Here is a 13519-nt window from a genome sequence, read left to right as displayed (position 1 = left end):
TACTTATATAAGCAAATGACATGACACCAACATTACAGTTTATAGGTTGTGTTGAGACTGACTATCTCCATTCATGTTCTTTTATTGATCGTTACTATTATAATTGTCCAAACTTTGAACTATAGCTATAAGTGAAGTCCTTTTATCGAAAAACTTATTTCCAGTAAAAATTGCTTGCTATACTTTTTTACTGACCATGTAATTATTTACAGATCAAGCGAAGCTTGACTTTGAGCCAAAGAAACTACAGAGCATTATGAAGGAAAAAGCTTACCTTCTATCAGAGTCAGGTGTTCTTGCAGACAAGATAAGCCCTGGATTGCTCAAATCGCTTGTAACCTTAAATGAAAAGAGAAAGTAAGATGCCTTGACCTGCTATATAGTGAGAAAAAGCTTGTCGTTGCATTGTCAACTGGGTGGAAAATGTCAGTGTTTTCTGGGAGAATCTTTCTTGAAGCATTTATGTTAGGTCAGTTATCTAGTCTGTTACTGCAAGTGTGTACATTTTTTCCCCAAGTTTATATACTATTAGTACTACACTCAATCCTAGAAATGGAACTATTGTTGCTTGTCAGCCTTAACTTATTTTGATGAAACAATAACTTATTTTACCAAACTCTCTTGAGATAGATTATTTTTTTTACGCTTTAAAAAATAAGCTATTCAAACATGGACCTGATTCTTAAATTGTTATGTGGACCTTGCATTTTCTCTAGCCAGATGTGGGGTCTTTATCATCTAATGGCATTAAACCAACCTCTTCTCCAACCTTGTAACCAAGTCATGAATGAATTTAGAACCAATGAAGAAGAATGATGTCTGTGCTCAGTTTAATATCATGTAATTATTACCTGTTGTGCAAAAATTATGAGTTGTGGTAGCCTGGGGTGGGGATTAAACAGGAATTGGATCAGACAGATTTGGGTTAGTTTATCATTATATGAAAAATTAAAAGTTTGATTTATTTTTTGTTATTTTATATTTAGTTTCTAATGGTGCTTCAAATAAGATTGTCACTGAAGTTGGATATTTGTGGGAAAAGTGTTAAATTGAGCTTGAACCATTGACTTTGGTCAAGTTAGAGAATCTAGCATTCGACAACCATGTGGTTTCCACGTTCCCATTTTGTTGTGGTCCCCATTGGAGGAAGATCTTTATATTGAGTGGAATGATTGCATTAGAAAATGAACACATGTTTCACCAAGAAAGATTTTGTTGGACAGTCTGGAAAGGATTGCAATATGAACAAAGGGATTGTGATCTTACAAAGTGTTTCCAGAAAAGATAGGAGAAATTAAAGTGTTGGGATAATTCCAACACTTCATGGAAGGTGTTGTCACCAATCAAACAATTGAAGTTTTAGCATGCTACTCACTTTTCCTATTACTTATTTTCAGGTGAGGTGGTCCAAACCTCTATCTTTAGGGTTAAAGATATGTGGGAACTAAAGTAGTTTGGTGGGAAGAACAAGGCAATAGTTTTAGGGAATGAGTAATGATGTTATGTAACATTTTCCTATTTCTCTCACTGCTCTTCCTATTACTTTGTTGCATAGAAAAAAAATTAAATGAACAAGAAATGTATATTAATCTCTTAAAGTTTAAAATGTATTTAAGAGGATAATGTAAGATTTAGAATTATTGTAAGATGTAATGTTTGTGGAACTCAAGTATTCATGTAGCTATTAAGATTTGTGTTTCAAATTTCTTGAATATTAAAAAAATGTCATTTTAGAAGGGGAGGAAAAATTATACATATAGGTAGATAAAATACATAAATTGAACTACTGTAAAGTTAAACTAAATTTTATAATTAATTTAAAAGAACTGAAGTAATTTATAAAATAGTTTAAATACTTTAATATTACTTTAGAATATCTGAATTATGTCAATGTCAATTATCACTGAAACATCTTATTTTAAAATATATTTCAGTTACTTCAAACAATCCGACTAGTACATAACATTAACTTATTAAATCTAAAACTAAATCTTGATTAATTTAACTTAATTCTTAACTAGATCAACGAATTGTTTTTCTTAAAAACATTTTTTTTAATGAGTAGAGGGTATTCATTGGGTTGAGTTATCGATGATTTAATCTGACCCAGTTCAATCCATTTAAACCAGGCTGAGTTTTATTTTGATTGTGTCAAAACCGATTCAATCTAAACTAATTCACTATCGAATGATGAGTTTAATATAAATGATTCGAAATTTACTTTTATACTTATATTATAGATAACTTAAATAGTGTTTTTTTTTTCATTAGCTTAGAAAAACTTCTTATTAGTACTTATTGACTTATTTAAATATTTGTATATATTTTTATAAAAAATTTATTTTTTAATCAAGTTAATACTTCAAAAGTATAATTTTTGACAAAATAAAAAATTTAAAACTTTTCTATCTCAATCCATTATTTATTTATTTATTTTATTTATTTGTGTATTTCAATCCATCTTCACATTAAAAACATGCAATATGGAATGAGAAGACAAAGCTTCCATTGCCACCGTTATCGTGGTCGTATAAGGGCTATGCAACTAATTAACAGTTTTCTTTCTACACTCCATTATTATTAAATGCACCAGCTATTATTAGAAAAATATTAAAATATATTTATTCTTCTATGTCATCATTGTTCTCTAATGCAAAGGAAAAAGAAGAGAGGCAAACTCATTATAAAAAAAAAAAACTCGTTTCAAAAATTGTATTTTAAAAAGTATTGTACGTGTTCCTAAAAATGTCTTACGAAAAGTTTATTCTAAAAAACTCTTTTGAAGTATTTTTCCTGTGTTCTAGAATTCTAAACAATTTAGTTCGAAGATCCTATTTTAAAAATCATGTTTAGAAATTTCAAAAAATTTATTCCGAAATGCTTTTACAATAGATAATCCAAAAAGTCACTTTTATAAAAGATTATTTGGAAATGATAGGAGTGTAATTAGATATTATTTTAAAATTTCTCATCTTTCCGAATTTTTTTACTTAATAAATGTTTATTAGTTTTATTCCTCAACTTCAAGTTAATGTATTTAGATCTTGCCATTATTATGTTGTCAAAATCATCTGACTTACCACGTGAATTATAAATATGACATAACAGCCACATTCATTTTTTTATGTAAATTTTGTTTTTAATTCTTAGAATTTTTAATAAAATTACTTTTAGTTTCTTAACATTTGTTTATTGGTTTTAGTCCTCCAATAATTTCTTTTTTTATGAAATCTATTTCCTCAATTTTTGTATTTGACATCGTCTTTAATCTCTCAATTGAAGTTTAATCTGACAATGTCTTGTGATTTTAAGATACTAGAAAGTTTTTGAAATTGTGAAACAGTAAGACTTTTTTTTTTTCATGAAAATGAGCTTAAAAATGAATATATATATATATATATATATATATATATATATATATATATATATATATATATATATAATTTACAATTCCCTCCAACTCTCAATGTTCAAAATTCATTTAATGTTCATTAAAAAAATTTGGCCTAGTTTAGTCAGTATGTAGGTTAAACAGGTTGATTAAAAATTGGTAGACGAAAACATTATTAAAAGACTAAAATTAGTAAAAAAAATTGTAAAAAATTAAGAAAATATTAAGAATTAAAATGAGTCAGCAAAATATAAAAAAGCTAAAAGTAGATTTAATAAAGAATAAGAAAAAAAAAATTTGACCCAAAAAAAAAACTGTTATCACATTAAATTCATAATAAAAAATTAACATAAATATCTCATCTTAATTATAAAAGCTAAGACATTAATGAGTTTAGAAACATAATTTTCTCGTAAATTAAAAAATCTGTTTATTAAGAAGCAGAAAAATATATTTACTATTACGTTAATAATATTTAAATAATATATATATTAATTTTGTCTATACTATACTTATTTTTTTATTACATGGTATAATTTATAAATCTTATAATATTTATTATCGGTAAATAAATATTTTTCTAATATTTAAGCATCGAAATATATATAAATATTGTGATGAGTGATGATGCAAAATTGTTGTATGAGACATTCCGTACACCAGTCATGGTCTGTGTCAGCCTTTTTCTTGAGATAATAACACTTTTTTTTTATCTCATAAAATTTGGACTTTGATGCATTCTCTCTCTTATCGACAGTTGAAGCATTTCACTTGCCACTGGGCATACATTGGATGTACTCGCTGCAGTGAAAAATCAAGTGGCTACCCTCTGCCACGTGTCGATAGCCTGAGGAGAGTGAATGGGTCCTGCGACTGAGAATCACTTCATCTCTCAACAAACTATCTATAATCATCTCTTCCTCGCTTTTACATTTTTATCTTTTTCTTTCGATTCAAACACTTACAAAAAAGAATAAACTTATAATTATAACTATACCATATTCTAATATAATTATTTTTATTAACTCTTAATGCATATGTATATATCTAATTTGATATAATTTATATCATCACCTTTGACCTCATTTATATATATATATATATATATATATATATATATATATATATATATATATATATATATATATATATATATATTACTTATCATACCCATTTACATGAAAGATCAATTAAGTGTTTAAATGTAGATATATTTTAAAATATTTTTGCAAAATTTCATATTCTCGTAAATTCTCGTATTAACAGTAATTATTAACAGTAATTATGTTAGTTAATTCTCTTAGCAGTTTGATTACTCTGATGTTTTTTAATGTCGTATATTCACATAATATGTGGTATAAGTAAATTTGTTCGCATATTACTATTACTATTACTATTATTATTATTATTATTATTATTATTATTATTATTATTATTATTATTAATAAGGTAAAAATATTTTACCGCTTAAACCTCATATTACTTTTTTTTCAAGAATTCCACATGGTGGGAAGAAAGAGTTTGACAAGGTTAAGAGTGATTCTAAATTATTTAACTAATTTTAGATATATTGATGTTAGTTTAATTTTTTTTTTTATAATGATGGTTGGATTGTATAAGATTTAAAATTTTCACCAAAGAATTACTCTTAGACATTAAGTTTATGGTTGGATTTTTTTATTAAGATTATTGTACTGTATAGTATTTAAATTTTTCATTGTTAAACTTAATTATAATCACTGTAATCACAATTATTTACTTTAATGACACTTTTAATTTTTTTATTATAAATTTTCATTGTAATAATTATCTTAAACATATTTGAATGTATTTGTATACATTCAAATAACTTTATAATAAGTTTTCATTATCACATTTTTTTTTTCTTTTTTATGATGACCAAATGTTTCCTCATTATGCTCACATGATATGAATTGGACATTCTTCCCTTTTCGAATATAAAAAAAATGTGATTGTAGACAAACAAATAAAGAAAAGAGAAATATTGTTTATAATTTCATTTATTATAAACAATATAAAAATAAATCAAAACATTTCAAACAACAAAAACGTTAATGACATTTCTTATTCTCTTATGCTTTATTATGACCAATTTTATTTTTTTGTCTAGAAAGTTTTTCAGAGTATATTGTCCAATCTCGTCACATAACAATAAAAACAATCGAAGGTTTTAACTAAATAACTTATTTATTAAAATAATAAACAAACCACAAAATTTGATACGTTTTATTTGTCAACTTAAAATAATTGATATTTAGTGGTCGATAACTTAATCAATAACAAGATAATCAATTATGTACTTGAGATAAATTTATTATTTTGAATTATATAATTTTTCAATCGATGACTTTTAAATGCGACAAAATCATACGAAAATGGGCATTAAAAAGAAAATGTAATTTCTCAACGGCAAAATGAAGATTTGGTATTTCTAGAAGTGGTGTGGAAGGAAAATATGGGGTACAAAAAGAAAAACCGCCTGCGTAGAAATGGGCTTGAACACCCAACCAAGAAACGGTTGTGAAAACTGAAAGGTAAAAGAAAATAACGTCGTCAAATTGGTCTCCACCACCACCAATATTCCTTTAATTCTCTTACTGCGGTTGTTACGAAACGAACCAAAACAACGCCACCGCTCTGAATCGCTTCCTTCCTTCTTTCACCTTCAATTCAATTCTCTTTCTCGTTTGCATCACACTTCCCAAAGGTATAATCATACAATACATGTTTCCAATTTTCGTTTTCTTCTTTTTCACCATTATCATCGCTGTTTTCATTTCATGACCTTCATTGCGCGCGTTTTGCAGAGCCACCATCGGACTGTGATTGGCGGACGATTCCGACCGCCACGACCACCGCGAAGACAGGTTTGCTCGTAATTTGCATTCTGGTTCCCTTTCTCCCGATTTGTAACCTAAATTTCTGATTTTCGTAACCCTAAATTTCTGATTTTGTGATTTTCGACCATCACGACCCATTCTTTGATTCCCATCAGACTGAAATGCTGGGGTTTAAATTTAGTGTCTAAGAATGTCATTTTGTCTAGCTAACGGTTCCAGCATTTACCTTCGAAATAACATTCTCTTCAGCTTCAACTACTTTAGAACAAGTAAAGAACTAAATAGAAAGAATGTGAGGCATTGGCGAGCTTTACACAACTGATGTGCTTTCAGTTTGTTCATTGGGTATTTTCTTTTCTATGGAGAATTTATCCTAGTGCAGCAGTAAAGTTGCACCTTGATGACCAATTGATCATGATTCAAATATGAAAAAACCCTCTATGCATATATAAGGATAAGAGTATGTATGGTGACCCTCCTTAATATCATTACTTAGTGAGTAGACTGCATGTTAGTTAATTTTCTGTGGAGGATATGCTATCCTCGGCCACTGCACTTTTTTCTCTCCCTCTTATCCAGGAATATTTTTTCTATTGTATTAATACTGAGTAATGTAAATGAAATTTTTGGTTGTTCCATTGCTAGACATTCAGGGGTTTAAAGCAACAATCATATTGATGATGTCCGTTGAACTTGGAAGGAGGACATTTAGAAAGATAGGGAACCTAATCTAATAGAAGGGAAAGCTTTTATTCTTGTAGAATGTATTGTATAGATCTTGCATATAGTCCATGTACATAGCTTTTTATAACCCATTATGTGTGCTCTCCGTATAAAATAAAACTTTGCTGCTAGTCTTCTGCAGCACATGTTGCCAAACATATGGACCATAATTAATGCTTCTATTGTTTTTGTATTCTTCATTGAAGGAGAATTTCTTTTTGGTAATATAACATTGGGACAATATTCAGTCAACTAAATTTGAAATGAAAAAAATAAAATCTGATTTTTGGGCCACAAATTAAACATATGAAAAAAAGTTGGTGGGCTGGGCCCAGAAATGCAACCGGTTTCACCATGTCGGGCCAGTCCGGCCCGACCCTTTTAAAGCGGGCCAAAAACGGGCTGGCTCAAAACGGGTCGGGCTGACCTGTTTTGACAACGTCACTGAACCAGCAACCCGGCGGAGCTGCCATGCGAGGCGATCAGAGCTGTCATGCGAGACGATCGGAGCTGCGACGTGAATGACCGGGGCTGAGATGTCGAAATAGGTCAACGTTTTCAAGTTCGAACTTCTCTTCTTCTTCGATTAGGGTTTTTGAGTTGGGCTTCGATCTCTGTTTTCGCTTGGATTTTGATTTGGGGCATTGGGGTTTTGGTTTTGGCTTAAAATCCGAAAGCCAACAACATGTTTTTGTGTCATTTTGTCTCGTTCTTCAAACTCGGCTCGCTCTCGAACTCGCGAGTCCGGCACGAGTCAACGAGTTTACTCCGAGTTTGAAAAAAAACGAGTTATATGCGATGACTTGCAAACTCGTACGGGTGTACGAGTCAACCCGCGAGTTTGATAACCTTGTTTGTTAGTATGATTATTGTTTTCTGATCATAGGTTGTACTATATAAAGCAGAATAGTTATGTCTGTTACTAAAGGTAGACTTGGATAAATAACTTAATTAAGCACTTATTAAATATGAGCTAGTCATAATAAGCACTTGGATTTTAGTTTTTTACTTTTTTGTATAATCGAAGAAATCAGTTTGAAATATTTTCATGTAAGATAGAAGCTGTTTTTATTAATTATCCCAGAAAGCTTATTTAATAAGTTTAGGACAACTTATGGACATATCATAAGCTATTACAGAATTGAAGATTAGCTAAAATAGGCTTTAAATAAGCTCTTCCTAACTGATTAATTTTGATCATGGCTTAGGAATGTGAGTTCATGGTTCTGGCTAGAATATATTTAAATGCTGAGAAATGTGATTATTTTAGTTGGGATTAGGTACCAAACACAATATTTCCTGTCTATAGATTCTATAGTAATGATGGCGGAAACCTTTTTGGAGCAATATCTCCATATTCATTTACTCTGGGTGCATCTGCTCTATTCTGTATATTTTTTTTAAATGCAATGAGATGCATGAACACCTAGAGAAATGAATTTGAATTTGTCCTTTGTGGGTTGCATCCTTAGGTTCGAAAATCCCTTATTTTAAAAACCCTAGCTCGAGCTCCAATCGCCTCTGCACCCGGTAAGAATTTCTAATGCGTTTATGCAAATGTCGTAAAGTGTTGAGTTTCAGCCTTGTCATTGATTTATGTGTTTTGCTTCTGAGTTGAATATGTTGAAGAAATTTGATTATGCTATTTGTGTCTAAAAGGTTAGTTTGTTTTCCTTTCTGAGTTACGGTGTTGCCTTTCTTTGCCTTAACAAATAGCATTATTTTTCCATTTTGATTCAACTGAATGATTGTTGCTTTGATGATATTTTACTCAAGTTTCTCTAGATAATGTTTTCTTAAATCTTTCAGGAGTTTCTTTTCTTCAAATATGGATGAGAGCATGAAACAGTTCCAAAAAAAATTAACAGAACTGGAAGTCGAAGCTGAGCACCATCTTTTAGCCCGACAACAGGTAATTCAAATTTATGAATGGAAGTTGATTGTGTTTTTTCAAAGACTTATAAACAAAGTAAGTAAGAAAATTCACTAAAAAGGTGATTAACACGTGACTAGCATGTCACCTTGATGTGTTTAATCATGTGCAACTTAACCATATATAACTTTAAAATGGTTTATTTCTTCTAAGTTGCACATGATTAAAATGTTTGTTAATCATGATCTACTTTTAAAAGGGTGTATAACTTTTATCAATAAGTGTGATGTGTAAAACTATTAATCATGATTAAACGGGTTATAACTGTTAACCATGATGGAGACATAACTGGAACCAGAAGAACTATAGGCAAAACTATAAAGGAAGATTTAAAGGTCAATCATTTGTCTATATTACTGTAGAACACAACAATGTTTCATCTATAAGTTACAAACGCAGCGTTTGAAAAACTATGGTATGGTAGCTTTTTTTTTTTCCGAACAAAGCTTTTAGGCAAGCACACCCCTAAGTGACAAAAACTATATTTAACCTTGACCCATCTACCAAAGTAGTTGGGCAACTAACTCTCTTAAATTATGAAACCTTAGTGTTGTCTGTTGTAATTGTTCTTTGATTAGATGTCTTTGGTGTTACATTTCTTTTTTCCCTAGTATCATTGGTATACTGTCCATTCTACTATCCACTATCTTACCCTCTGCTGCAATAAGTTAAAACAGAACTCAATTTGCACACAAAAGCTACGAAGAGCCAACTAAAGTTCCAAATGAGTTATGTCAGTCAGTTTGGATTCACAAAGTAACTAATCACTTGATCCCAGTGTTATTTCCTTATTACTATGTACAGAAATCACTTTAATACCATAGTGCCAATCAAGATTTTTTTTTGTTTACTATGCCTATAAAAGCTTCTTTTTAATAGCTTTTCTATAAAACCTGCTATGTAATTCTCCCTTTTGGTAAAATACAGCTGGTTGAGAATGATAGATTGAGAAATGGGAATAGAGAAGCACTTACTGCATTAAGGAAAAGGGCTCGGACAACAACAAGCAGTGTTCCATCTCCTTTCGAGTCAATGATGAGGGGAGTTGCTGGGAGCTCAAGACCTTTGGTTCAGGAGGTATGCAACACCTGTGGCAACCATAACACTTCTGAGTCGACATGGATGATGTTTCCAGGAACAAATCTGTTTGCCAGAATACCGTTTCATGCAGCTCATACTATATTGGAAACAGGTTTTTGGCCACCCTATTCTCTAACCATTTGAAAAATACTAAAATAAAGTCAGAAAAATTCCCTAAATGTTCACCCACGTTGGTTATCTTCAGTCATTGTAATTGCAATCGCTGCAACAATGAAAATAATGTAATTTTACCTAAATGTGGCTTTTGTCTACTACGCTGTTGCGGTTTTAAAATGCTAATGCCACTTAAAAGAATTATTCTTTGTGTAGAACTATATCTGAATTGTTGACATGGGACTTTATGATTATTTTTTATATTAATTTATGTTTAATTGTGTAATACATAATCTTTACTTATATAAGCAAATGACATGACACCAACATTACAGTTTATAGGTTGTGTTGAGACTGACTATCTCCATTCATGTTCTTTTATTGATCGTTACTATTATGGTTGTCCAAACTTTGAACTATAGCTATAAGTGAAGTCCTTTTATCGAAAAACTTATTTCCAATAAAAATTGCTTGCTATACTTTTTTACTGACCATGTAATTATTTACAGATCAAGCGAAGCTTGACTTTGAGCCAAAGAAACTACAGAGCATTATGAAGGAAAAAGCTTACCTTCTATCAGAGTCAGGTGTTCTTGCAGACAAGATAAGCCCTGGATTGCTCAAATCGCTTGTAACCTTAAATGACAAGAGAAAGTAAGATGCCTTGACCTGCTATATAGTGAGAAAAAGCTTGTCGTTGCATTGTCAACTGGGTGGAAAATGTCAGTGTTTTCTGGGAGAATCTTTCTTGAAGCATTTAGGTTAGGTCAGTTATCTAGTCTGTTACTGCAAGTGTGTACATTTTTTTCCCCAAGTTTATATACTATTAGTACTACACTCAATCCTAGAAATGGAACTATTGTTGCTTGTCTGCCTTAACTTATTTTGATGAAACAATAACTTATTTTACCAAACTCTCTTGAGATAGATTATTTTTTTTACGCTTTAAAAAATAAGCTATTCAAACATGGACCTGATTCTTAAATTGTTATGTGGACCTTGCATTTTCTCTAGCCAGATGTGGGGTCTTTATCATCTAATGGCATTAAACCAACCTCTTCTCCAACCTTGTAACCAAGTCATGAATGAATGTAGAACCAATGAAGAAGAATGATGTCTGTGCTCAGTTTAATATCATGTAATTATTACCTGTTGTGCAAAAATTATGAGTTGTGGTAGCCTGGGGTGGGGATTAAACAGGAATTGGATCAGACAGATTTGGGTTAGTTTATCATTATATGAAAAATTAAAAGTTTGATTTATTTTTTGTTATTTTATATTTAGTTTCTAATGGTGCTTCAAATAAGATTGTCACTGAAGTTGGATATTTGTGGGAAAAGTGTTAAATTGAGCTTGAACCATTGACTTTGGTCAAGTTAGAGAATCTAGCATTCGACAACCATGTGGTTTCCACGTTCCCATTTTGTTGTGGTCCCCATTGGAGGAAGATCTTTATATTGAGTGGAATGATTGCATTAGAAAATGAACACATGTTTCACCAAGAAAGATTTTGTTGGACAGTCTAGAAAGGATTGCAATATGAACAAAGGGATTGTGATCTTACAAAGTGTTTCCAGAAAAGATAGGAGAAATTAAAGTGTTGGGATAATTCCAACACTTCATGGAAGGTGTTGTCACCAATCAAACAATTGAAGTTTTAGCATGCTACTCACTTTTCCTATTACTTATTTTCAGGTGAGGTGGTCCAAACCTCTATCTTTAGGGTTAAAGATATGTGGGAACTAAAGTAGTTTGGTCGGAAGAACAAGGCAATAGTTTTAGGGAATGAGTAATGATGTTATGTAACATTTTCATGTTTCTCTCACTGCTCTTCCTATTACTTTGTTGCATAGGAAAAAAATTAAATGAACAAGAAATGTATTTAATCTCTTAAAGTTTAAAATGTATTTAAGAGGATAATGTAAGATTTAGAATTATTTGTAAGATGTAATGTTTATGGAACTCAAGTATTCATGTAGCTACTAAGATTTGTGTTTCAACTTTCTTGAATACTAAAATAATGTCATTTTAGAAGGGGAGAAAAAATTATACATATAGGTAGATAAAATACATAAATTGAACTACTGTAAAGTTAAACTAAATTTTATAATTAATTTAAAAGAACTGAACTAATTTATAAAATAGTTTAAATACTTTAATATTACTTTAGAATATCTGAATTATGTCAATGTCAATTATCACTGAAACATCTTATTTTAAAATATATTTCAGTTACTTCAAACAATCCGACTAGTACATAACATTAACTTATTAAATCTAAAACTAAATCTTGATTAATTTAACTCAATTCTTAACTAGATTAACGAATTGTTTTTCTTAAAAACATTTTTTCTTTTTTTTTAATAAGTAGAGGGTATTCATTGGGTTGAGTTATCAATGATTTAATCTGACTCAGTTCAATCCATTTAAACCGGGCTGAGTTTTATTTTGATTGTGTCAAAACTGATTCAACCTAAACTAATTCACTATCGAATGATGAGTTTAATATAAATGATTCGAAATTTACTTTTATACTTATATTATAGATAACTTAAATAGTGTTTTTTTTTCATTAGTTTAGAAAAACTTCTTATTAGTACTTATTGACTTATTTAAATATTTTTATATATTTTTATAAGGGTTATGCAACTAATTAACAGTTTTCTTTCTACACTCCATTATTATTAAATGCACCAGCTATTATTAGAAAAATATTAAAATATATTTATTCTTCTATGTCATCATTTGTTCTCTGTTGCAAAGGAAAAAGAAGAGAGGCAAACTCATTCTAAAATAATTTAAATATATTTTTGCCTTTTAATTTTCAATAAATTTAGGAATTAGTACATTTTAAAATTTTAAACCGATTTAGTTATTTATTTTTCGAAATAGGTGAATTTAGTATCTTTAATCAAATTTTGTTAGGTTTATTTGATATTTCAAGCACATTTCATAATTGTATTTGGATTATTTATATTATTTGACACATTTTTACTTTAATGTTAAATCAAATACTATTATGAAACGCATTTGAAATATTAAATAAATTTAATAAAATTTAATTAAAAGGATTAAATCCATATGTTTTGAAAGATAAATGACTAAATTGGTCCAAAAATTCAAAATAATTAATTCTAAAATTCACTTAAAATTAAAGACCAGAAACATATTTAACCAAAAAAAATAACTTGTTTCCTAACACATTTAATGTGTTTCAAAAAATTTGTTCTAAAAATTTTTCAATGTTCAAAATTCATTTAATGTTCATTAAAAAAATTTGGCCTAGTTTAGATAGCATGTAGGTTAAGCAAGTTGATTAAAAATTGGTAGACGAAAACATGATTAAAAGACTAAAATTAGTAAAAAGATTGTAAAACATTAAGAAAATATTAAGGAATTAAAATGAGTCAGCAAAAT

At 29.6% G+C, this 13519-nt stretch overlaps 2 protein-coding genes across 2 annotated transcripts in view; both read left to right on the top strand.

The window, feature by feature from the left end:
• LOC114181862 overlaps positions 1–1123 on the top strand; it is an 83815-nt gene extending 82692 nt beyond the window's left edge. Inside the window, exon 4 of the mRNA XM_028068475.1 lies at positions 213–1123. Coding sequence (XP_027924276.1) covers positions 213–361 — 149 coding nt within the window. The 3' untranslated portion in view covers positions 362–1123. The remainder of the gene's footprint in view (positions 1–212) is intronic.
• A 4778-nt stretch (positions 1124–5901) lies between these two features.
• On the top strand, positions 5902–11011 carry LOC114182284. The gene is made up of 5 exons (XM_028069122.1): positions 5902–6119; positions 6220–6279; positions 8785–8887; positions 9836–10100; positions 10612–11011. The coding sequence occupies exons 3-5, from the start codon at positions 8804–8806 to the stop codon at positions 10758–10760; spliced, it is 498 nt and encodes a 165-aa protein (XP_027924923.1). The 5' UTR covers positions 5902–6119; positions 6220–6279; positions 8785–8803; the 3' UTR covers positions 10761–11011.
• Positions 11012–13519: the final 2508 nt, after the last annotated feature.

This window comes from Vigna unguiculata, chromosome 4 (genome assembly GCF_004118075.2).
Source record: "Vigna unguiculata cultivar IT97K-499-35 chromosome 4, ASM411807v1, whole genome shotgun sequence".
Lineage (NCBI taxonomy): Eukaryota > Viridiplantae > Streptophyta > Magnoliopsida > Fabales > Fabaceae > Vigna > Vigna unguiculata.
The sequence above is the reverse complement of the archived record's forward strand: the minus strand, read 5'-3'. Positions and strand labels throughout refer to the sequence as shown.